This window comes from Lepidochelys kempii, chromosome 18 (genome assembly GCF_965140265.1).
Source record: "Lepidochelys kempii isolate rLepKem1 chromosome 18, rLepKem1.hap2, whole genome shotgun sequence".
NCBI classification, from domain to species: domain Eukaryota; kingdom Metazoa; phylum Chordata; order Testudines; family Cheloniidae; genus Lepidochelys; species Lepidochelys kempii.
The window spans coordinates 4,383,043-4,408,574 of NC_133273.1; the positions used below are offsets into that span (position 1 = coordinate 4,383,043).

General features: G+C 46.3%; 2 protein-coding genes across 5 annotated transcripts in view; both read left to right on the top strand.

Annotated features, from left to right (window-relative positions):
• Positions 1–2,826, top strand: part of CCDC30 (coiled-coil domain containing 30) — a 137,857-nt gene extending 135,031 nt beyond the window's left edge. For all 3 annotated transcript variants that reach the window (XM_073316525.1, XM_073316527.1, XM_073316526.1), the window contains one exon: positions 2,397–2,826. In XM_073316525.1, the coding sequence (XP_073172626.1) occupies positions 2,397–2,610 (214 nt within the window). In that variant the 3' untranslated portion in view covers positions 2,611–2,826. The remainder of the gene's footprint in view (positions 1–2,396) is intronic.
• Positions 2,827–9,163: 6,337 nt separating this feature from the next.
• Positions 9,164–24,422, top strand: PPIH (peptidylprolyl isomerase H). 2 transcript variants are annotated; one of them, XM_073316352.1, is made up of 10 exons: positions 9,164–9,302; positions 10,199–10,263; positions 11,784–11,807; positions 12,185–12,229; positions 12,767–12,809; positions 16,977–17,069; positions 19,290–19,377; positions 20,214–20,254; positions 22,734–22,824; positions 24,282–24,422. In XM_073316352.1, the coding sequence occupies exons 1-9, from the start codon at positions 9,237–9,239 to the stop codon at positions 22,800–22,802; spliced, it is 534 nt and encodes a 177-aa protein (XP_073172453.1). In that variant the 5' UTR covers positions 9,164–9,236; the 3' UTR covers positions 22,803–22,824; positions 24,282–24,422. The 2 variants fall into 2 exon arrangements, with proteins under 2 accessions (XP_073172453.1, XP_073172454.1); XM_073316353.1 differs by lacking the exons at positions 9,164–9,302; positions 10,199–10,263; positions 11,784–11,807; positions 12,185–12,229; positions 12,767–12,809 and adding an exon at positions 15,982–16,738.
• The last annotated feature ends 1,110 nt before the right edge of the window (positions 24,423–25,532 follow it).

Here is a 25,532-nt window from a genome sequence, read left to right on the forward strand (position 1 = left end):
AATATGAGCAAGCACTCGAAGAAAAAACAGTTACTCACCTTTGTAACTGTTGTTCTTCGAGATGCGTTGCTCATATCCATTCCAAACCCGCCCCCCTTCCCCTCTGTCGGAGCAGCCGGCAAGAAGGAACTGAGGGGGTGATGGGTCGGCTGGGATATATATCGAGCGCCATGAAGGCGCCACTCCAGGGGGCTCCAAAGCCAACCCACCGGGTGTTGCTAGGGTAAAAAATCCTCCGATGGCCATGCACACAGCACGCGCACACCTAATTGGAATGGATATGAGCAACACATTTCAAAGAACAACAGTTACAGAGGTGAGTAACCGTTTTTTCTTTTTCATGATCTCGGGCTTAATGTCTCCATAACCATACATGGGAGTGAACCTTCTCCTGTAGCGCTAAGTGTCATTTCCTAAACAGTCTGAAAGACAACCACAAAATAGAGCTTTCGGAATAAATTTCAACAAAATCCCAGCCTGCTTGGGTTCTTCTTCATTAGAAGATTTTAGGCCTTTTCCCACAATTCCATAAGCTGTCTGTCCTGTCAGTAGATCATAATAACCATTAGTCCCATTCTCACAACTCTTCTTCAGGGGACTTGATAATTTGCAAAACTGTTTGCAGTGCAACTTCAAAAAAAGCCCTCGGCCCGTGCCCTAGGAGACAGAGGGATTAAGAAACCCTTGCAAAGGGATTCCCATGCTTGTCCCCCAGCATCCTGGTCTCTAATACATATCTTATGGTCGCTGGGTCTTTGGAAGCCCCTCCTACAATGGGCAGGGTTTCTCCCATGCTAAGGGGAAGCCCCACTCCACCCCTGTTTGGTGGGGCTACTCATACACACAGAGAAACCCTGCCCATTGGGGGAGGGCTTCCCCCAAGGCCTTGTTATAAAAGATAGGGCCAGTGCTTTGCCAGCTTAGTTTGCATAACAGGCCATGCCCCTGTGGGTATGGGAAGGGCAGTGACCTTCTCCTGAAGATCCTGGTACCTAACCTGGAGGATCGTGGGCCATTGGCCTGCCCAAAATTTGAAATTGGGTTCTGGCTACAGCCCTCCCTCAAACACTCCCAGGGCTAAGGGGGAGCAGGGGTCATGTGAAGAAGGGGTGTTTAAGGAGGAATTGAATTTTAGGGGGGTTATAGGTGTGGTCGAGTGGCTAAACCATCCTCTGCTAGCTGCTGCCTCCTTTACTTTGATTGTAAGCCCTTCGGAGCTTTCCACTGTGTGTGTAAAGGACCTATCACAATGGGCCTTGCTCCTTGGTTGGGGCTTCCAGGTACCACTGCAATACACGTAATTAATAACAATAAAGAGCTGTTGGTTTGCTGAGGAAGGGGCACAGAGTGCTGGGGTGCCATCAGAGAGCCAGGAGTTCGGCATTGTTTGCACTGTGGAGTCTGGGGGCTCCTCAGAGGAAAATGGAGTCTCTAAGGTTTAGGTTGGGAGCAGTGAGGGGTAGAGGGGTTGGAATAATCATGGTGGGAGCCATTGGGTCACAGGAGCTTGTAGGGGTGTACTTTTGTGGGGAGCCTTGGAGGCACTGTGGGTTAGGAGGAGCCAAGGGAGCAAGGGAAATACGAGTCTATCACAGTTACGGGGGAGCAGCCATCTAGAGAGCTGGGTGGCTTGGGGCTTGCCTCAAGTTGAGTTGGGGGACAGTGGGTTATGGGGGAAACTAGGTGATTTGGGGAGGCATGAGGATTGAGTGAGGTGTGGAGACCCAGAACTTGGTGCCCTGCCCATGTTGATCAAGGTGATATGGGACTGAGTGGGAAGAGAAAGTTTTGCTTCTGCTGGTTAGCAGGGCTAGGGTCGCAGGGCAGCTGCACATTGACTTAGGTTACTCAGGGGTTTTGCCATAAACATTAGCAAACATATTCTGTGCAAGACAGTGTAAGAATAAAGCAACTTGACAGATATTATCAGCACTGCACTGTAAATATGCAACAGCAATGGACATTTCTGAACACACGTTTAAGCACATTTTACTGACTTTTCTCCCAAATGAAGTTTTCCAAAAACAGCTCCAAAACATTTATTTTTAAATTAAAAACCACCTGTTTGTGACACAAATTGCCCTGTTCCTTTAAAGCATGGCCTTACTGGCGAGAGAACCTGTTGGGAAGGTTGCAGAGAAAGGAAGGATAGTCCAGTCAGTAGGGCACTAGCCTAGGATTTGGGTTCAAGTCCCTGCTGTGCCACAGACTTCCTGTGTGGTGTCACTCAGCCTCTCTGAGCCTGTTTCCCGCTGTAATTGGGGGATAATAGCACTGCCCTGCCCACTGGGTGCGTGTTAGATTGTGAGGCACTTAGACGCTACAATAGTGGAGGCCAGGTGACTGCCATAGGCAGATGTTTGCAAAGTGAATTAGTGATGGAAATTCTTTTTCAGCTTCTCAGTGACAGGGCTGTCAAACTCCCACGGCATTCTGAGAGCCATTCAAGATGTCAAGCCTGAAGAAGGAACCGAGACCCCAAAGTCCATGTTTTCTTTATCACCGTCTCAGCCTTCTGAGATTGGTTACTTAAATGTGGCTTCACCTGGAGACACCACAAACTTCCCAACTCAGCCTCAGAGTCCAAGCTTCAGCTGCGATAGCATCTAAGAGGGACTACAAGGAGCTGCTCTCTGCTTGGACTTCCTGCTGCAAGGGGCCATGCGTCCAGCTGGATCACTGTGTGTCTAATAACTCGTTCAATTAACTTTGTGATTTTCTCAGCTGTTATTTGACAGCTGTTATGTCAATCACTTGCCCGGCTCTAGCGTCTCATCCCAGATCTCCCTGGAATTTTCACAGATCTAATTAAACAAGGTTTTTTTAAAAGGGGTGTTTGTCATTTGGTTTCAACTCCTTGTGTGATCTAGACACGTTCACAGGCCGGGGCCCCAATCCTGCCTCCGCACGGGCCCACCTGCACTCACAGCAGGGCCAGGGCCCTGATCCTGCCCTCCACATAGGTCTGCCCTGCCAGGGCCAGATTAAACTTTTGTGGGCCTGACGCCAAATATATTTGTGAGCCCTCATGTAGTCGTTATGGACCCTTTCGAAGTGTGGGCCCAGTGCAACGGTGCCACAGTAAACCTGGTCCTGCTGGGATGGAGATGAAAACATTTATTCAAAAACAAAGTAAGATATTTGAAGCCATACTTGATTAAGACCTTCCCTCAGTCCATAGAGAACAAACTGGGCTAACATCAATATATTCAGAATACTCTTGAATTTGGTTTACTTGTGTGGGAGGAGGTTCTTTGTTAGTTTTGCTTTTTTTGTTAAAACACCCAGGGCCTGCTTCTGGCCCTGAACACAAGTGCTTAACTAGCACATTTATGAGCCATATTAAGCCCCAATGTACCCCTCAGTAGAGTTGCACCTGCATCTCCCCTCCACCCTCTCCTTATGTTTCATAAATACAATTTTGAAAGCTGGATTTTCTAGTTTGGTACAAAACTTAAGTTACTGGGGTGGAGTGTGGGGAGGAAAATTGCTGGTGCTGGGAGAAAAGACTACTGAGAGACACACACACACACACTCTTTATCACAAAGGCTACCACAACCCAGCCTCAAGCCTCTACCCCAACGTTCACACCTGGGCTCTCCTCTCCCTGTCTCTCCTACTGCCCCCCCCCCACACAACTAACCCCGACCTTCACACAAGGGCTCTTCTCAATATCCCTGCTACCACTCACCCCCCCACACACACACTTTCACCCCAGGGCTGTCACCTTCCTCCCTTCTACTGCCCCCCCAAACCAACCCCCAGCTTCAACCAGAACTATCCCCTCCTTCTGCCCCCTCCACCTTCACACCCTGCTTCTCCTATCCTCCTCCCCCACAGAGTCACCACCAGCTTCCCCCGTTGAACCCAGACTCACTCCACAACTGCCCCTTCCCCCCAAGCCGTGTTCTGCCCTCCCTGGAGGGCGGGGGCAGTTGCTGGGCACTGCCACCGGCAGGGAGCGGGCAGCCAGCCCTGCTGTCACCGCCCCCCTCCCGTGGGGGCCACAGACAACCACCTTCAACCCCCCCGATGCAAAGCTGCAGGGACCAGATGGTGCCCAGGAGCCCATGGCTGGGAGAGCTGCACGCAGGGAGTCAGAGCACCATGGCCGCTCCTGGCTTCCCACTGCCCCAGGAGAGCGGGACAAACTCAGGGGTGGGGTGAGCCTCGAGCCCCTCCCGCCGTGCCCCATGGGGGCAGGGGACCAAGCAGGGTCAGCACTGGGAACTCTCTCCCTGCACTATTTCCTTGCTGGGGGGTTGGGGGTTTTTGTTTTTGGTCTGCCCGCTTCACCTGGGGCAGCCCACAGCATTGCGCGGGGCATGCTGGGACTAGTATTGCAGCTGGCAGCGCAGATCCCAAGGCCCCAGCGGAACGCAGTGGCGTGCAAACCATACCTCCCAGCATGCCTTGCAACACCCAGTCCCTGCTGTGCCTGCGCCCGGTTTCAACCAGCACTGAGAAGTTGCTGACTTCACATTGCTGGGCTGTGGCCAGGGCTGGATTAACCCTTTGTGGGCCCCCAAGTAGTCACATGGCCACTTCCAAGTGTGGGCCTGGTGCCACTGTAAACCTGGTACTGCATCCTGCGGTCACAGCGGGACCTGGGCCCCAATCCTATCCTCCAGACAAGCCGGCCTGGCCTGCATTGGGCAGGAGGGAGACATGAGACTGGGTAGGCGCTTTTCCCGCCCGCTCAGGCGACCCCTTTTCTGCACCAGAATTTGCTACCTGTAGCAGTTACTCATATGTAAGGGATTGTAGAAAACTCCTATCTGATGTAATCTGATGGAGTTTGAAGAACAGCTAGCCAAAAACTCAAAAGGTAGTAACAAAAAGTTTTTTAAGTACATCAGAAGCAGGAGGCCTTCTAAACAACCAGTGGGGCCCCTGGACGATCGAGGTACAAAAGGAGCACTTAAAGATGATAAAGTAATTGTGGCAAAACTAAATGAATTCTTTGCTTCAGTCTTCACGGCTGAGGATGTTAGGAAGATTCACAAACCTGAGCCGTCTTTTGTAGGTGACAAATCTGAGGAATTGTCACAGATTGATGTGTCACTAGAGAAGATTTTGGAATTAATTGAGAAACTTAACAGTAACAAGTCACCGGGACCAGATGGCATTCACCCAAGAGTTCTGAAAGAACTCAAATGTGAAATTGCGAAACTATTGACTATGGTTTGTAACCTGTCCTTTAAATCAGCTACTGTACCCAAAGCCTGGAAGATAGCTAATGTAATGCCAATATTTAAGAAGGGCTCTAGAGGTGATCCCGGCAATTACAGACTGGTAAGTCTAACGTCAATATCGGGCAAATTAGTTGAAACAACAGTAAAGAATAAAATTGTCAGACACATAGAAGAACATAAATTGTTGCGCAAAAGTCAGCATGGTTTCTGTAAAGGTAAATCATGTCTTACTAATCTATTAGAGTTCTTTGAAGGGGTCAACAAACGTGGACAAGGGGGAATCCAGTGGACATAGTGTACTTAGATTTCCAGAAAGCCTTTGACAAGGTCCCTCACCAAACATGAATTAAGTTGTCATGGGATAAGAGGGAAGATCCTTTCATGGACTGAGAACTGGTTAAAAGACAGGGAACAAAGAGTAGGAATAAATGGTAAATTTTCAGAATGGAGAGGGGTAACTCGTGGTGTTCCCCAAGGGTCACTCCTAGGACCAGTCCTATTCAACTTATTCATAAATGATCCGGAGAAAGGGGTAAACAGTAAGGTTGCAAAGTTTGCAGATAATACTAAACTGCTTAAGATAGTTAAGACCAAAGCAGACTGTGAAGAACTTCAAAACGATCTCACAAAACTAAGTGATTGGGCAACAAAATGGCAAATGAAATTTAATGTGGATAAATGTAAAGTAATGCACATTGGAAAAAATAACCCCAACTATACATACAATACGATGGGGGCTAATTTAGCTACAACTAATCAGGAAAGAGATCTTGGAGTCATCGTGGATAGTTCTCTGAAGACGTCCACGCAGTGTGCAGCAGCAGTCAAAAAAGCAAACAGGATGTTAGGAATCATTAAAAAAGGGATAGAGAATAAGACAGAGAATGTCCTATTGCCCTTATATAAATCCATGGTACGCCCACATCTTGAATACTGTGTACAGATGTGGTCTCCTCATCTCAATCCCACCCAATACTGGCATTAGAATACACTCAGAGAAGGGCAACTAAAATGATTAGGGGTTTGGAGCGGGTCCCATATGAGGAGAGATTAAAGAGGCTAGGACTTTTCAGCTTGGAAAAGAGGAGACTAAGGGGGGATATGACAGAGGTATGTAAAATCATGAGCGGTGTGGAGAAAGTGAATAAGGAAAAGTAAAGTATCAGAAGGGTAGCCATGTTAGTCTGGATCTGTAAAGGCGGCAAAGAATCCTGTGGCACCTTATAAATTAACTGATGTATTGGAGCATAAGCTTTTGTGGGTGAATACCCACTTCGTCAGAAGCATGTAGTGGAAATTTCAAGAGGCAGGTATAAAAGAAGGAAAAGTTATTTACTTGTTCCCATAATATAGGAACTAGGGGCCACCAAATGAAATTAATGGGCAGCAAGTTTAAAACAAATAAAAGGAAGTTCTTCTTCACGCAGCGCACAGCCAACCTGTGGAACTCCTTGCCTGAGGAGGTTGTGAAGACTAGGACTATAACAGGGTTTAAAAGAGAACTGGATAAATTCACGGAGGTTAAGTCCATTCATGGCTATTAGCCAGGATGAGTAAGGAATGGTGTCCCTAGCCCAGAGGGTGGAGATGGATGGCAGGAGAGAGATCACTAGATCATTACCTGTTAGGTTCACTCCCTCTGGGGCACCTGGCATTGGCCACTGTCAGTAGACAGGATACTTGGCTGGATGGACCTTTGGTCTGACGCAGTATGACCATTCTACCAGTAGCAGTGAATTGTTACCAGTAGCAGTTACTGATACCTAAGGTTGTTCTTATTTGCTGACTTGTCCTAATTCCTAAAACTTGTCCTAATTTGCTAAAGCTTTACAGTATGAGATGGAAACATAAAGTGTTCGGCTTCCAAATGACCCTGCCTGGGGTACATATGAATCAATTACCTCTTAAGAGAGGATTATAAAAAATAGAGTGAGTTCATTTAAACATCATTTATTCTGCAGCTTCATTTACTGTGCCATCCTGACATTGACATTTCTGCCCAAGTTACCTGTGGGTTGGATTAATTTTAGTGGGACGCGGGACATGTGGAGGATAATTTAAACTCTTAATTTTCTTAGGGTTTGCCTTCAATATACTTCTATGTTGGTGCAATCTCTGACCATTACATTTCATCAACTCAGCAGGCAGTCACAGGCAGCAATGCACTTGTCCTATTGCCTTGACTGACAAAGGTTTCTGATCAAAGGGAGGCTAGATTCCAGCAAGCTCCTGGGGCAATATCTCATTGGAGATGAAGGGGCTTGTTCAGAGAGAGATTTTGATGTCAGTAGGGTAAAGATGATCCAGATGGGTTTGTCTCCATGCAGGTGTATTTTAGTCTCTGGCTGGGTAGAAAGGAGAGAGAAGTATTTTGGATTTCCTATTTCCCTTACTGAGAGCTATCTATGCTCACCTGAATTTTTCCTGATAGAAGCAGTTCCTATCTATTACAGGTCAAAATATGGCTGCCATCACACAGAGGTGGAGGTGAGAAGAGGGCCAAGAAGTCCTTTCCCTCCCACAAACACACCCATTCATATGGAAGCCATAATGTTGCTGCTGCCTAAATACCCTGATGGCAAACGGGTAGGGGCAGGAGGCACTGCCAGCTATACTTAGCACCCCAAAGGAGCCATGCACTGTGTGGAGTGTATGCTGAACTGGTGAGGGCAACCCTTACTCCCCAGTGAGGATCAGTTCCTCAGGATAGGTGCATCAGCTATTAGCCAAGATAATCAGGGATGCATCCCCATGCTGTGGGTCTCCCTAAACCTCCGACTACCAGATGCTGGGAGTGGATAAAGGGATGGTTCACTCAGTGATTGCCTGTTCCGTTCATTCCCTCCGAAGCACCCGGCCCTGGACACTGTCAGACGGCAGGATACTGGACTAGATGGACTATTGGTCTGACCCACTACAGCAGTTCTAATGTTTAGCAAAAATTACAACAGATTTTTGCTTTTGAGAAGAACGTCACATGAGATAGTATACTGCCTCTACTGAATATTTGAGAATCAAGTTCTACACGCAAGCAATGGCATACGGAAAAACACTAAGGGCTGGATTGAGAGGCAAAATAACAGTTGCAAAAGGCAATTGCCATTAGTGGATTGAATGAAAACAAAGTTTTGAGACCGGGCCAGAAATTCAGTCAGACTGGACGTCAGATGACCCAACAGAATAAACTTCTGCTCTAAAAATAATAAGAAAAAGTTAAATTAAAAATTCCAACTTGGAAATCACAGTAAAAAACAATACTAGAAACACAGATGTCATCGTTCAAACGACTAGCAGGTACTTATACATCTTTTCAATTGTTACAATATAAATCGAACAGCGCAGGGAGATGCATCTGCAGGGTATCCAAGCTCAGAGGGGACGCGCTAAGGGGAATCCAGGGGAGCCCAGCAGCAGGTCAGGCAGAGGGTGAAGCGCCAGGAGGCGGGACGCTGCCTTTGGAGCAAAGCATCTCACTGAGCCAGGCCCCCGCACCCGAGCGGGAGGCGCTGCAGGGCCCCGGCGCGGGGATTTCTGGGCCGCCGAGAACCAGCCCTGCGGAGTCCGGGCTGAGAGGAGCCGCCTGGGGGCGGGGGGACAAAAGGCCCCCGGCCCGGGCCCTGCAAACACGGGCTCTGCGCCCAGCGCCGGGCTTGGGCCCCCTGCCAGCGCCTCGCCCCTGCGTTTAACTCCGGCTCCCCCCACCCCTGAGTTTCCCCGTCAGCCCCAGCCTGGCCCGGCCGCCGGGGGCCGCCCCCCGTTCAGACCCTGGCCTCCCCCGGCTCCGCTTCCCCCTTTGCAGCCCGCGTAAAGAGCAGGCTGCGGAGCCCCACCCCGGGAAGGGGCAGATGTTACTGCGCATGCTCCGTGCCCCCTACCGAGCACGTTCCTGCCGCCACAGCTTCGGGCACGGCCCAGGCGCCTCCGCGGCGACCCCTCCCGCCCCGAGGGCGGAGCACGTGCTGCTGCGCACGCGCGTGCCTGGGGCAGGCCCGCCATGTTGCCGGCGGCCGGGTTCCGGTTCCGGGTGAGGCTGGGTCGCCATGGCGGTGCTGGCCGCCAATCCCAACAACCCCGTGGTCTTCTTCGATGTCAGCATCGGCGGCCAGGTGGGGGCTGGGCCAGTGCGGCGCCGGGCCCGCGGGAGTGGGGGGGGGCCCGGGCCCGCGGGAGTGGGGGGGCGCGGCCGGGTGCGGGGGCCCGGGCCCAGGGGTTGCAGTGCGGGGGCCCGGGGGAAGAGGCGGGCGCGGCCGGGTGCGGGGGCCCGGGCCCAGGGGTTGCAGTGCGGGGGCCCGGGGGAAGAGGCGGGCGCGGCCGGGTGCGGGGGCCCGGGCCCGGGGGAAGAGGCGGGCGCGGCCGGGCCCGGGGGAAGAGGCGGGCGCGGCCGGGTGCGGGGGCCCGGGCCCGGGGGAAGAGGCGGGCGCGGCCGGGTGCGGGGGCCCGGGCCCAGGGGTTGCAGTGCGGGGGCCCGGGGGAAGAGGCGGGCGCGGCCGGGTGCGGGGGCCCGGGCCTGGGGGAAGAGGCGGGCGCGGCCGGGTGCGGGGGCCCGGGCCCGGGGGTTGCAGTGCGGGGGCCCGGGGGAAGAGGCGGGCGCGGCGGGGTGCGGGGGCCCGGGGGAAGAGGCGGGCGCGGCCGGGTGCGGGGGCCCGGGCCCAGGGGTTGCAGTGCGGGGGCCCAGGGGAAGAGGCGGCCGGGTGCGGGGGCTCGGGCCCGGGGGAAGAGGCGGGCGCGGCCGGGTGCGGGGGCCCGGGCCCAGGGGTTGCAGTGCGGGGGCCCGGGGGAAGAGGCGGGTGCGGCGGGGTGCAGGGGCCCGGGGGAAGAGGCGGCCGGGTGCGGGGGCTCGGGCCCGGGGGAAGAGCCGGGTGCGGGGGCCCGGGTCCAGGGGTTGCAGTGCGGGGGCCCGGGGGAAGAGGCGGGCGCGGGGGCCCGGGGGAAGAGGCGGCCGCGGCGGGGTCACAGCCTTTAGACGGGCGGCGCCCAGCGCTGATTCTCGCTGTCCCCCCAGGAGATCGGCCGCATGAAGGTGGAGCTGTTCGCTGACGTTGTGCCCAAAACGGCGGAGAATTTCAGGTAACCTGTGGCACTTTGCTCCTACTGAGGCAGCCCAATGCCCTGGGGTCGGTCACGCAGCAACACATGGTAGGACAGCCCCATACCGGACCATCCCTCCCTGTGGTGGGGCGCCCAGCGCAGCTCGGTGCCCATGGTGTCTGATTGGGAAGAGATTTCAGTAGTGGTTGTGCACTGAGTTCTGCCCATTTGAGGCACATGTGTGAGCTGCCCCATGCAGCAGATTGGCACACTTGTAAGTGATCAGTCCTCTCTAAAATGTGCTTTTATCAGCAAGGAAATCATTAACAGCCTTGACAATTAAACTGTCATCACTGGATTTCAGAGCTATCATCCCATTCAGATGAAAGGGGTAATTCACATTTCTCAAAGTTTAGTTTCAGGCTCTCTGCAGACCCAGGCATTAGTTACACTGCATCAGTTACACTCAGGTCATGTTTTAAGATGTCTTTATAATATTCAAGACTAGAGATTTAAATGAAACTAAATCTTAGACTCTGAAGCCTGGGATACACCTTCTGGACTAAAAGTACCTGCTTGCTAGGCTGCCAGAAGCCAGACCAATGTTACTCCTGGCCATTTTTTTTTCACCTCTAGGAAATCCTACTTTGACCATTCTTGTTTTCCTGCCCACCACCTGCTTCCATAGAGTCACATTCTGGGGAAGGTGGGAATGGTCACGGGTTTGTCTAACTTCGTCTACTCAGACATGCATAATTTTCTCTGAACTTTTACTTTTAGCTGGTCCCCTAAAGGTAAGGGACAGGGTTAAGACTCTTATCCCATGTCAAGTCTCCATATTGGAAATAGCCTAGCAGATGTGGTGGCCTTACTGTCATATCTCCCCATCACCACCCAGGCACCAAATTCTGTGCTATGTCCTTGTGAGATTCAGTCCACAGAGTGAGCAAAACTTATCTGTACATTCAGACTGGCCAGACTTTTACTAGTTCCTAAGGAAGGAGGCCTGGCCCAAGCTGCTACTCCCACATGCTCAGAAAAGAGGAGCAAGTCAACCATTCTTGCTTGGGAGATGTGTGCATGACTCAGAAACCTAGCAGCCCACTCTGTTCATGTTTGCCCCTTCCGCCCATAGCACCTCAGCACACAAGAGAGATGGCAACATACTGACTTGGCCCCTGCTTGCTTACCTCTGGCTGGAGGGTGTCTTGCACACCAGACAGCCCAGTCCCTCAAGATGAGCAAGTGTATCCTCATCCATCACAGACCTCCACAAAATGCTGTCCAGTTCCACTTCACCTGCCTCTTACAAGCCCCAGTATCTGTCCAGTCCTATCCCTCTCCCAGCTGCAGAAACAAACCTGAGGAGCTGAAAGTTACTAACCGCTCTTGATGGCACCTGCTTCTAGAGACAGTGTCATTTATTCCTTCTAATAATGGACATACCTGCTATTCCTCTTCTGTGACACATTCAGTGGGTAATAATTTGTGTCCTTGATTTTCAAATAACTTTTCAAAGTGACTCACTAACTGGTGTGTTTGTTGTTTTTTCTTTTCAGGCAATTTTGTACAGGTGAATTCAGGTATGTAGGGTCAATTTCTGCCTCCGCTTAAGCAGTAAGTTCCCACAAGCAGGAAGAGTTATGGACAGATAGTAGGGATTAAATGTACTTATTCTTAACCTCCTCCTTGTTATCTACATGAATGCAAAATAAAGACTCTTGGAAAACACTCAGTTGACGTCAAAAATATTTTTGCTGTTTGTCGGACTGAATTGGCTACAAACTGCAATATTGCCAAACAAGCTGCCCTCACAAGCAGTGTAAGAGGGAAACATGTCAAGGCAGCACATAGGAGTTGATCTCCTCAGCTTGGAGCTCTTAGGACTAAAGACTCCTGGGGGGTTTCGTGCTGTGAGGTGCAGTGACTCCCAATGCCCTTTCTTTTTCTTTCATTGTAGGAAAGATGGTGTCCCAATAGGTTACAAAGGGAGCACTTTCCACAGGTAAATATTTTTCCTTCTAATGCTTAAAACAGCTTGGTGAACTATAGGCATTCTGGAGCCCTCTTTTTAAGGACATCCTTGAACTAAGAGGCATGCTGTATACATTAAAAAATAGTAGCTCTGAATTTGTTTTCCTTCTGTAACCTCTGCCTTGCACCTATAGTTTGCGGGACTCTGTCCACTGTAGTTCTTGCTAGCCCTTCTGTTGTACTTACAGAGAGAAACCACTGCCTTCTAGGTGCCTTTGATCCCACAGACAGGCAGTACCTCTCCTTTCTCTGCCTCTTTTGAGATCAGGGTTCAATTCCCTTTGAGTACATCATCAGATCTAACGGCCAAGGGCCACAATTCGTTTTATCTTAAACAGTGGGAATTATATATTGGAATTATATACATTATTACAGAATGTATGTGTTTGCAAATCATGATGCATTTTCATTGTTGTGGGGAGTATCTCTATTTTTCACTAACATATTAAGCTTCTCAAGAAGTTTTTTCAGAAAGAAGTAACTATTATTTTTTTTATTACTTCTTTAGAGTCATTAAGGATTTCATGATACAGGGAGGTGACTTTGTAAACGTAGGTACTCTGTGTTCTTTTCCTGTCTTAAAGGATGTGTGGTGTGTTGCTCTTTCCCGGGTAGATATTCATCTGTTTTCTATTCGCTATTTCTCTCATGAGAAGATATTACTTGAGAAGCTTCGCTGGTGTTTTCCTACTCTCTGCACTGGAATAAATTGGAACGTGCTAGGAAACAGATATCTGGGGACTGGGCAAAATGTTTTCTCTGCAGCAACTGGAACAGCATTAGCTAAATTGTCATGTATTTCTGACATGCAAAAATTCCCTTTCCTTGGGTGAGAAGTGCTGGGCTCTTCTGCTGCAATGACTGTCCTCTGCAAAGTGGGGTTTCCATGGCCTGCTGGAGGTGCCTCTAACCATGAGACAGTTCATTCCACACGACATCAATGTTTTCCATCATCTTTTCTGGAGAATGTTTGGTCTGCCAGTTGAGGGTTGGATTTGACATTAATGTTTTCAAAAGGAAGTGTAATTTTCTGCACTACCAGATTAACCAGTGTTTCATAAACTGCATCTCACACTAGTGAAGAAAAATGATAATTGGCTGTGTGGAGAGAACGTTTGTATTTAGAGGAAACGGAGCTTCTACGAAGGGTTACTAAGTTTGATGGGTTTTCCCCTACTGAACTATCTCAGAATTAAAAGGTAATTTCTGCTTGAAATTTGTAGGCCTCAGGCTTTGATAAGAGGAGAATATTTTTTTAAGTTTGAGATTCATTGAGCTATTTGAGAGTTGGGAAAATTGCTATATTTTTCAGTTTGAATTATGAGTTGGCAAAATGAATAAAAGCTGGCTGATCAAAACCAATCAGATAAAAATGGTTATGCTTTGATTCTTCATGATAGCTCTCACAAAACTGGCCACCGGAAGCTTGGTTTAGCTACCTATGTTTATTTAAAGTCAGGTTCTTTATTCATGAGTGCTCTTCTAAACCCCACAGGGACGTTTGATAACTTCCAGTAGAAGCTTAGCAAAAATTACAAGCTCCATTGACACTTGTAACTTATTGCTACTGCTAATTATGAGAGAAAAAATTGTTTATTACAGTAGAGCCGGGAACCAACTGAGAGCAGTTGTGCTGGGCATTCTACTTAGAGCAGTAGCCAGCCCCTCCCTTGAAGAACTTGTAGTCTAACCAGATAAGACTAACAGTGGCAGGGTAGAACGTACAGAGCAGAATAAACAGTGATAGCAGCAAACATCATGTTAGTGCCACTGTGCTTTTTCTTAGTGTTTGGTGTGCTTTAGTGAGGGAGGGTCTAAGCTAAACAGAAAACAAGGAGAGGGGAAGAGAGGAGGGGGTTGGGGCAAACACCAGTCAGCACAGGGGAAGAGAATGTCCAGTCAACTGGGGAAAAAATAAATCATCAGTGTCAAGAAGCCCCTACTTACACTGCTTCTGAAGCTGCTCTGCCAGTTTTGGCCTCAGGCAGGTTTGTTCTGACTCACTGTTTCTTTCCCTAGACCTAAAGCCACATGGCTGAAGGCAAAGGGTATGCCACAGGAGTCCTAGTGCCCCCCAGAGCCCTGCACCGTTCTGGATGTGGAGGGTCCTGAGGAAGCAGTAGCCCTCCTGCACTCTCAAATAATAATACTTGTAGGAATCACCTGTTAGACATCATGGAAGTAGGGTTGTCAAGTGGTTAAAAAAATTAATCACGCAATGTTAAACAATAATAGAATACAATTTATTTAAGGTTTCAGAGTAGCAGCCATGTTAGTCTGTATTCGCAAAAAGAAAAGAAGTACTTGTGGTGATGCCTCCAATGAAGTGAGCTGTAGCTCACGAAAGCTCATGCTCAAATAAATTGGTTAGTCTCTAAGGTGCCACAAGTACTCCTTTTTCTTTTTGCAATTTATTTAAATATTTTTTGATATGTTCTACATTTTCAAATATATTGATTTCAGTTACAACACAGAATACAAAGTGTACAGTGCTCACTTTCTATTATTATTTTTATTACAAATATTTGCACTGCAAAAACAAAAGAAATAGTATTTTTCAATTCACCCAGTACAAGTACTGTAGTGCAATATCTTTATCATGCAAGTTGAACTTACAAAGATAGAATTATGTACAAAAATAACTGCACTCAAAAATAAAACAGAGCCTACAAGTCCACTCAGTCCTACTTCTTGTTCAGCCAATCACTCAAACAAGTTTGTTTACATTTGCAGGAGATAATGCTGCCCATTTCTTGTTTACAATATACCTGAAAGTAAGAAGACATTTGCATGGCACTGTTTTAGCCGGCACTGCAAGATATTTACATGCCAGATGCGCTAAAGATTCATATGTCCCTTCATGCTTCAACCACCATTCCAGAGAACGTGCATCCATGCTGATGACGGGTTCTGCTCGATAACAATCCAGAGTAGTGGGGACCAATGCATGTACATTTTCATTGTCTGAGTCAGATGCCACTAGCAGAAAGTTTGGGGGTTTTTTTTGGTGGTTCGGATTCTGTAGTTTCTGCATCGGAGTGTTGCCCTTTTAACTCTTCTGAAAGCATGCGCCCCACCTCGCCCCTCTCAGATTTTGGAAGGCACTTCAGATTCTTAAACCTTGGGTCGAGTGCTGTAGCTATCTTTAGAAATCTCACATTGGTACCTTCTTTTCATTTTGTCAAATCTACAGTGAAAGTGTTCTTAAAACGAACAACATGTGTTAGGTCATCGTGCGAGACTGCCATAACATGAAATATATGGCAGCATGCGGGTAAAACAGAGCAGGGGACATACAATTCTCTCCCAAGAAGTTTAGTCACAAATTTAATTAAGGCTTTTTTTTAAAAAAAAAATGAGCATCGTCGTCATGGAAGCTTGTCCTCTGGCAGGGTGGCCGAAGCATGAAGGGGCATACAAATGTTTAGCATATCTGGCACGTAAATACCTTGTAATGCCAGCTACAAGAGTGCCATCCAAATGCCTGTTCTCACGTTCAGGTGACGTAAATAAGAAGCAGGCAGCATTATCTCCCATAAATGTAAACAAACTTGTTTGTCTTAGTGATTGGCTGAATAGGAAGTAGGACTGAGTGGACTTGTAGGCTGTAAAGTTTTACGTTATTTTGTTTTTGAGTGCAGTCGTGTAACAAAAAAAAAATCTACATTTGTAAGTTATACTTTCATGCTGAAGAGATTGCACTACAGTACTTGTACAAGGTGAATTGAAAAATACTATTTTTTATCATTTTTACAGTGCCATCCAAAAATATTTAATAAATTTCAGTTGGTATTCTATTGTTTAACAGTGCAGTTAATCATGATTAATTTTTTAAATTGCGATTAATTTTTTTGAGTTAATTGCGTGAGTTAACTGCAATTAATCGACAACCCTACATGGAAGTTCTAAACTCCTTTGTAACAGTGCAAGCTTCTAATTTGCAGAAGTGACATACTGTGCTGGTATAATTTATAAATTGTTTTGAGGCCTGAATGCTGGCAGTTAGGGTGAGTAAAAGCTGCCTCAGTATGGCTGGAACTTCAGCAAAGTTATAATCTCTGCTTCCCATAAGTGTGTCATCTGAGGCCTCACAGACAGACATCCATTGGAAAAGCCAACAGAGGGGATCATTTCCCTGTTCTTAAAACAGTTGAGGCTAGCCCTCAACCCTGAGCCTTCCTCCAACCCCACCCCCCCCTTTCCACCATGCTTACCCTTCATCATCACCACCTCTGCCTCATTTGTCACCTGTGACACTTTTAAACTTCACACCCACGCCTTTCCTTCTCTGCTCCCTTCTGTTTCCTCCAGAATGTCTGCTGTGTCTAAAATGATCCACTCACTACCATCCATGACCTCTTGTCTCCTGGCTCTGATACCTGGACTCCACCCCCCACTTGACACCATCTGTCCTTGCTCTCCTGTAGTTTCATATGGCAATGGGAGCAAGTTTCTGGCTAATATGAGGAAGGCAGACAAGGTAGCAAGGACTTAATCATAGTTGCTGTTAGAACACTGACTCCTGATTTCCTTACTCTAAAATGTTCAGATGTTTTCAGTTCTAACATTCTCGTTAACAATGGTTTTCAAATGGAAATATGTTCTGAACTGGAACTCTGATTTAACAAAGCAGTTTGTCTCGGAATTTTAAATGCATGCTACAGACTGCACTTTTTTCGAGGTGGGATTGAACACCTGCCTTCCTCCTCTTTATACAGGGAGATGGTACTGGAGTAGCTAGTATATACCGGGGTCCCTTTGCAGATGAAAACTTCAAACTCAGACATTCTGCTCCTGGGCTGTTGTCTATGGTAAGTAGAAGAAGACAAAGTAGTAGGACTAAAATAGCTCTGTGCTCCTTGTGGAGATTCTTAGCTTATCTCCTGGCTTGCAGAAGTCTCCTACTTTGGATAGAATGTCTGAAAAATCCTCATTTAGGGCCAGATTCTGCTACTCATAGTCATGTTGAACAGTATTTTACTTTGTGAGTAGCTCCCAATGACTTCAGTGGAACCATTAATGGCATAAGGTGCTAATGAACATGACTCAAGGTAGCAGTCCAGTCAATAATTTACCCTTCTCTATTAGAATTGTTGGGGTAGGTTTAATTTGCTCTGCTTTTAGAATTATTGGTCTCTCATATTTTTGCACTCCAGTAAGTCTTCTCTACCTGCTAATTGTTATTAAACACCACCCAACTAACGTTGAGTCAAGGAATTGAATAGCAATAGAAATAGTGTTTGAATCTTGTATAATATATGCTCTGTGCTTCATTTTATAGAAACACAGCCACCATCATATGCTATGTAGGTTGGAACATACAAAAGGCCATGCTGGACCAGACAAATGGTCTATCTAGTGCAGTATGTTGTCACTAACTAGCTATTTCAGAGGATGGTACCCCCATAATGGGCAGTTGTGCTGGAACATAACTGGGCAGAACCCCAGATACCCTGTGATTCTGAAGCTGCAGAATTTGTTACAGAATTCTCCTTTCTCAGTGTTAATTTAAGTAACCTGTTTCTGGGCCACCTCCTGGCTGCAAAGAGAACCTTGAAAACATGAACCAAGTATAACTGATGCAGTGATGTCTTCCTGAGACAGCCTGAAAAGACAGCTTTGAGAGGTGTGGGAACTGTACCACACCTTTCAGAGCGTGTTAACTCTGAAACCTGTAGAGGGCTAAATAAATTTCATCATTAACTGTTTCACTGCTGATCATTTTAGCAGAGCATCCAGCTAACCTGTTTATCCTATAATCCTAAGCATCCTTCCTAACTGCAAAAATCCATAACTTTCCCCTACACAGATCCCTAAATTTTCAGCTTCGTCTGTGACAATTTCTATGATGCAGTAAGTGTCATCAATACAAAAGATGCACCCTTCTCCCAAAAGCACAGTGTGATGTTATGGATCTCAACACGGTATTATTTTGGCCCCAAAGCTCTTTCAGAGCTACAGAAGAATCTCTGTGATTCAGCTGGCTGCACACACTCGCAGATAAGAACATAAGAATGGCCACACTGGGTCATACCAAAGGTCCACCAAGCCCAGTCTCCTGTCTTTTGACAGTGGCCAATGCCAGGTGCCCCAGAGGGAATGAACAGAACAGGTAATCATCAAGTGATCCATCCCCTGTCGCCCATTCCCAGCTTCTGGCAAACAGAGGATAGGGACACCATTCCTGCCCATCCTGGCTAATAGGCATTGATGGACCTATCCTCCATGAATTTATCTAGTTCTTTTTTGAACCCTGTTATAGCTTGGCCTTCAGTACATCCCCTGGCAATGAGTTCCACAGGTTGACTGTGCATTGTGTGAAGAAATACTTCCTTTTGTTTGTTTTAAACCTGCTGCCTATTAATTTCATTTGGTGGCCCCTAGTTCTTGTGTTATGAGAAGGAGTAAATAACACTTCCTTATGTACTTTCTCCACACCAGTCATGATTTTATAGACCTTTATCATACCCCCCCTTAGTCATCTCTTTTCCAAGCTGAAAAGTCCCAGACTTATTACTCTCTCCTCATACGGCAGCTGTTCCATACCCCTAATCATTTTTGTTGCCCATTTCTGAACCTTTTCCATGTCCAATAAATCTTTTTTGAGATGGGGTGACCACATCTGCATGCAGTATTCAAGATGTGGGCATACCATGGATTTATATATAGGCAATATGATATTTTCTGTCTTATTATCTATCCCTTTCTTAATAATTCCCAACATTCTGTTCGCTTTTTTGACTGCCGCTGCACATTGAGTGGATGTTTTCAGAGAACTATCCACAGATCGGATTCAGATGACCTGTTATTGCTCAGCAAGGGCTCTGAGGCCACAGTCCCCATCATAGCACATGGCACTTCTTGCTTTTTTCTTTGCTCCACATGTTGTGGAGCTAATATTAACTTTAGAATATAGTCCAGGAGTGACAGCTCGCTCTTGTTTCAGGCACCTCTGTCTTCTGACTGCCTCTGGCTTGAGATGTTCTATTCCCTAACTTTTTTCTGTGTTCTGTTTTTGCATTTTCAATCAGGCAAACAGTGGTCCAAGTACAAACGGGTGTCAGTTCTTCTTCACATGTTCCAAATGTGACTGGCTGGATGGGAAGCATGTTGTGTTTGGTGAGTAGCTGCAGCACAGAGTGATATCCTGGTCGTATACCCCTTCTGTTTCAACCACATGGTTTTTGTTGTTGTTTCCCATTAATCTTACCCAAGTGGAGTAAGAGCTTCTATGGAAATCTGCATCGAAACCTACTGCTATTGTGAAAGCAGTAATAAATCAGCTAGTTAATGATGACTTGGTTGAGGGAAGGATGGGGAGAACTAATGCTTATTTTATGTGTCATGGTGAAATAGGAGTGACACCAGAGTTTGCATGCCATAATTTTACAAAAGCACACATTTTATGTCATAGACTGTAAGGTCTTAAGGGTAGGGTCTGTCATCTTATTACTGAACTAATGTATAATATTGGCATGATGGGGCCCTGTTCCTTATTGGGTCCTCCAGGCTATTTGATAATAGCCATTTTTCCTGTTCACAAACAACACAAACTGCATTTCCATCAGTAGGATTATGTCTAATAATACACCGGAGAGGGCTGTGACTCAGTCTGTATTTCCATGCACGCCCTACCTGCTGGGAAGATGCACGGTGCCTGTCCTGAAGATATAGACACCAGCCCCATGTCTGGGAAGGTTGTAGTTGTATTATTTATGAGCCCTTTATCAGATATATAACAAACCCACAGGTGTCCTGTAGTTATAAATGGGCGAGAGACTTTGCTGGAGCAAAGAATGGTGTATGGAGAGGTAGCCAAGTCCAGAGCAAAGGAATCACAGGGGTCTGAGAAATTAGAGTAAAGTATCCTCTGTACTTGACAATCTGGGACTACAGAAAAGGTGAATAAGTGCAGTATAAAACTGCTACTGATAAGTGTTCTTTTTCCCTTACAGGTAAAATTGTTGATGGGCTCCTTGTCATGAGAAAAATTGAAGTAAGTTTTTAGTTCCCCATCCTGTTCATGAATGCGCAAGCCAGATAGTCACATGCGGCAGTAATCAGGGCTTCATGTTCCCTCCCTGTCCATGTGCAGGACAATGATTTAACAATAGTGCCAGGGAGCTCCTTGCAGGGGCTGTGCCCTCTGCAGTGATGGAGTCCATCATGTAGATTTACCTTAGTAAGACACAGGGAGTTTTGTGCTGTGCAGTTGGAGTAGCCAGTTAGTGACTGGGAAGCTTGTTCAGATGGGTTTGGTTGTAGTGCATAGAATCCTTTCTGGAAACCTGTTTGATTTACAAGTTGAGAACAGGAATGTAGTGGTTCTGTGATATTGCATGGTAATGTGAAGGGGATGATAAATTCCCTGAGCTCTTCAGTTGAAATCTAATCAACACCTTCTAATAATCAATATTAAACAAGGTTTCCAAACGGTTTCCAGGTGCTGCAGATACACACATCTATGTGTTGACCAGTGAGTTCCATATTTAGAATGGTGTGTGGCTGATAAACACCCAGGGCCTGTTTAATATACTCTTGTAAAGTGTCAGCGTACCACTTCGATGGATAGCTGAATAGACAGAGCATCCCCTGGCATTCTGCTTTCTGACTGGGTGCTTGAGTGCAAACAGTGGATCCCAGAGCTGAGCCAGGAATAGTGTGTGAATGCTAGGAATATAGAGAATCAAAAGGAGGAAAGACATTACAGAGCTGACAACAGCTGCACTTAAAGCCTCATGTTGACCTTCACTGAGAAGGTCTCATGCTGGGAATCATACAGCACAATTCCTTTATTGCTAGCTCTGTTTTAAGAAAACCACTGTATAGGTGATTTTTGTTAAAATTTTCTGTTAGATATACAGAAAGTGTAAACTTTCCCTGATCACCTTGTCTGACTGCTGTAAATTGGAGGTGTAGCCAACACAGAAGAGACCGAAACTGACACATAGCTTAGAGTCATTATAACCATGGCTGGAGACCAGAAGGAGATTCCTCTTGCCGCGTTTCCCACCAAAAGTACTTTTATAAACAAAAGGAGGATAACTGTACCTCTTTTGTAGGATGCCCAAACACTACTGTGATGGGCAGAGTAGAAAGGAATTAAGTGACACACACGAAGAGCATTGGCCCAAGTCCAGAATGATGTGTGATTTCTGAGGTTACTGAATAGCTCCCCCTTCTGTACAAACGTGGGGTTGCTTTTCTCTTTGATACTGTAATTAGTAAAAAGAAAAGGAGGACTTGTGGCACCTTAGAGACTAACCAATTTATTAGAGCATAAGCTTTCGTGAGCTACAGCTCACTTCCTCAGATGCATATCGTGGAAACTGTAGCAGGCTTTATATATACACAGAGAATATGAAACAATACCTATTCCCACCCCACTGTCCTGCTGGTAATAGCTTATCTAAAGTGATTTCCAGCACAAATCCAGGTTTTCTCACCCTCCACCCCCCCACACAAATTCACTCTCCTGCTGGTGATAGCCCATCCAAAGTGACAACTCTTTACACAATGTGCATGACAATCAAGCTGGGCTATTTCCTGCATAAATCCAGGTTCTCACATCCCCCCCACCCCCATACACACACAAACTCACTCTCCTGCTGGTAATAGCTCATCCAAACTGACCACTCTTCAAGTTAAAATCCAAGTTAAACCAGAACATCTGGGGGTGGGGGGGGGGGGGTAGGAAAAAACAAGAGGAAACAGGAACCTGGATTTATGCAGGAAATAGCCCAGCTTGATTGTCATGCACATTGTGTAAAGAGTTGTCACTTTGGATGGGCTATCACCAGCAGGAGAGTGAATTTGTGTGGGGGGGTGGAGGGTGAGAAAACCTGGATTTGTGCTGGAAATCACTTTAGATAAGCTATTACCAGCAGGACAGTGGGGTGGGAATAGGTATTGTTTCATATTCTCTGTGTATATATAAAGCCTGCTGCAGTTTCCACGATATGCATCTGAGGAAGTGAGCTGTAGCTCACGAAAGCTTATGCTCTAATAAATTGGTTAGTCTCTAAGGTGCCACAAGTCCTCCTTTTCTTTTTGCGAATACAGACTAACACGGCTGTTACTCTGAAACTGTAATTAGTGTCATTTTAAAGACCTAAAGACAAAGAAATAGCAAGTGACATGATACATATTGCATCTCACTGGAAGTTACCTGTATCGCTTTGCCACTCGCTTTGTTCCCCATTTGTGAGATCAGAGTCTTTCCTATGTCTCACAGCTCTGTAGTAAAGAGGCAGTTAGCTGGCTCTAGGAAAGGGTCCAAGGACATTGCTGCAAAAGAGAAGAGGAAATGAAAGAGCAGCAGTCATGAGTCAGACATAGTCCAAGTGCAGTTCCTCCCTATTCGTGAGGCTCAGTTAGCCTAAGTCTCTTATCCAGCCTCTCAAAATAGCTTGTGACTCCCACTAACTTGCTGTGTATTTATACTTTGTAACAGTGTGGATTTTTTGTCCCCCCAGAATGTACCTACTGGTCCAAATAACAAACCCAAACTGCCAGTGGTCATCTCACAGTGCGGTGAAATGTAGAGCAATGAACGCAGAAATCTCGGTAGGTCTGTCAGTCTTCATCAGTGTGGCTGAGAAACTATCTGATAAGAGATTATTGTGATCGAAATCCACCTCTCACTGCCTTGAAGGTCACAATTTGCGGTTCTGCCAGCTTGCAAAGAGTGAAGAGTTTCATAGTCTGTGGGAGATGCAAGTAAATCTTAAAGCCCAAGAAAGTACCTGCTGGAAGAATAGAGGATTCTGTATTTCCTAATTCAGGGCAACTTTGGCATTGTCTCTCCTGGGGCCGTATGTATCATGAAGCTGAAGCACTTACTGTCAGGATGGGGAGGGCTCTTGTCCTGAAAGTGAGGTTGCTGACACGTGGTACACCCTCTCTCCTGACGACAGAAGGTGCCATTCTCCTGATCCATGGTCAAGTGTTTCTAGCATTTACTATGCTCCTGGCCACCTTAGTTTGCTCACATAGTCGTTGGTACTTAAGGTCATAGACTGCGCCAGAGACCTTATATTAAAGTAGAATGCTGTCTTCCCCACTCATCCAGCTACTTCATCCCAGACAAAAAGCATTTCAACATGTGTGCGCAGATTACAGCATGTCAAGCTACAACTTGATTTTAAAATAGAATTTCCCAAACATCTGTTTTTGTTAGCCTTTTAGCCACTGACTTTCAGATTTTAACAAGCAGATAGTGGCATGGAAGCACTGCATATGATTCCTCTCCACTCATATCATCTGCAAGATGAACAGAACTGCTTTTTGAAAACAAGCTAAGCCCAAATCATTCCCAAAATGCCTGCATAGATACCTGCCACAAGGAAGGGTTTAGATCCACAGTGCTTTGCAGACATTTAGGACCCAATCCTGTAAGATGCTGAGTGCCCTCTGCCCCTTAGAGAAGGCATTCAGTGCTTTGCAGGATTGGGTCCTCAATAAATGACGCCTCCAGCTGTGTAGGTAAGTAATATCACCATCCTGTGCTGCTTCCTCTCCCCAGTTCGCAGTTCCTGTTAGCTGGGTAGTTAAGATGATGAACAGTGAAATCATTAATAATGCTGACATTGAAATTGTCATCTTTAGGTTTCAGCTCCCCCACTGGGCTGATGCGTGGAGCACGCCTCACTGAGGGGTGGGTGTTAAGTTGTTCACAGACTTGGGCAGGAGTTTACACTCTGCTCATAGTTTTCAAAGCTTCTTTTGCAGCTGTGGTGGCTGGGAGCATAATTTTTAAATGGAAGCTGAGATTCTGCTGCAGATTCCATGGCCACAGAATTGTGCCATTCCCATGTCCCTGACAAGGACTAGCTACAGACACTGGGGCTCAGCTGAGTATCACTGCACAGCGATGTAACCCAGACCATGAGCTGGGGCTAAGAGTGCCGAATTACTTAGCTGTTTCTATTCCATCCCTTCAGCTGTTCTTCTTGGGGATCAGTCAGAGGATTCTGTGACATGGCTATTACTATTACTGATCTTCTTTCTCCTCCCACTTCCAGGTAGTCATTGGTCCCTCGTTGCCTTTTCCTGCAGGCCATATCTGTGCTGCTGGCACTTCTACAGAAGTTTCTGATATTCAGGATGCACAATTTTTTTAAAAACAAATTTTCCAGTGTAAATAAAGCATTTTGTTAAATGTCTTTGCAGTGTTGTTCAATTAGAATATTTCAGGCTGGATTCTTGGACAGGTACTTTTTGTGTTTTTTTTTTTTTGCAGGTCAGTGTACTTTGAGTAAATAAAAGGTAACCAAATATTGAATTACCTGTTTTCTGTTTATTTTGCTGGGTAATTTGTATGTTAATTTTTCCATAACCACAATTTCATTTTTTTTAACAAGTTCTCTATGGTCAGGCTATTTTCCTTTTTCCAGTGAGAAGCTAACAACAGCCAAGAGCTATTAGCAGAAGAGAGATTAATTAATTTCCTTTTATGTGACCCTTTCCACTAGGAAGCGCCAGGAGGATTACAAGGGATCATTTGGTAATAAATATCCAGCAATTTGTGGTAGTTCGTTACAGCTTGCATCCCAGTACCCTCAAATGACCAGACATGGCCACCATATAAGCATAACTCCTCTTTCACCACAGTTTCTTCAACATTTATCCCCATTAAATCTCTATATTTTTTCCATCTGACTGGCGTGAGGTACCATTGAAAATATCTTAAAGACATTTTATTCTTTTGTGCTACACGCTGAGGTTGCTGGTCCCCTTTCCACATCAAATCACATACCTCTGGGGTAAATTGGCTATCAATATCCTTTTCCCAGTGTGTCATAGGGACACTTATTTGTTAGGAAAGCTGTCTGCAACAATTGATAAATGTTATAATTTTTTTCTTCCTAATTGACTGGATGCCATTGCTTCTATTAAAATTAGCTTTCTGTATAAACCAGGTTGTCTAGAAAACTGAGACACACAACGCCTGATTTGAAAGTATTGGTGCCAGGGGAGAGTGGGCCAGTTAAAATTAATTTTGATTCTTAAATAAGTTAGAAGTTTCCTTACTGAATAGCTGGTCAACTGTGTGTATTCCTTGGCTCTCCCAGTCTTTGAAGCTCTTTAGTTTGCAGTTTTGGGTTAAACTCTTGATTATTTGCAGTGGGTGTCATTGGTGAGGAAAGAGTTTATCTTCTCTCTAGTGCTATCCCAAGCCCATAGAGTAGCCTTCGCTAAAGGATGTGTGTAAATTTCTGGAGGGTGTGATTTTTTTTTATTAATCCATGGTAGCTAGGGATGTTTACATTACT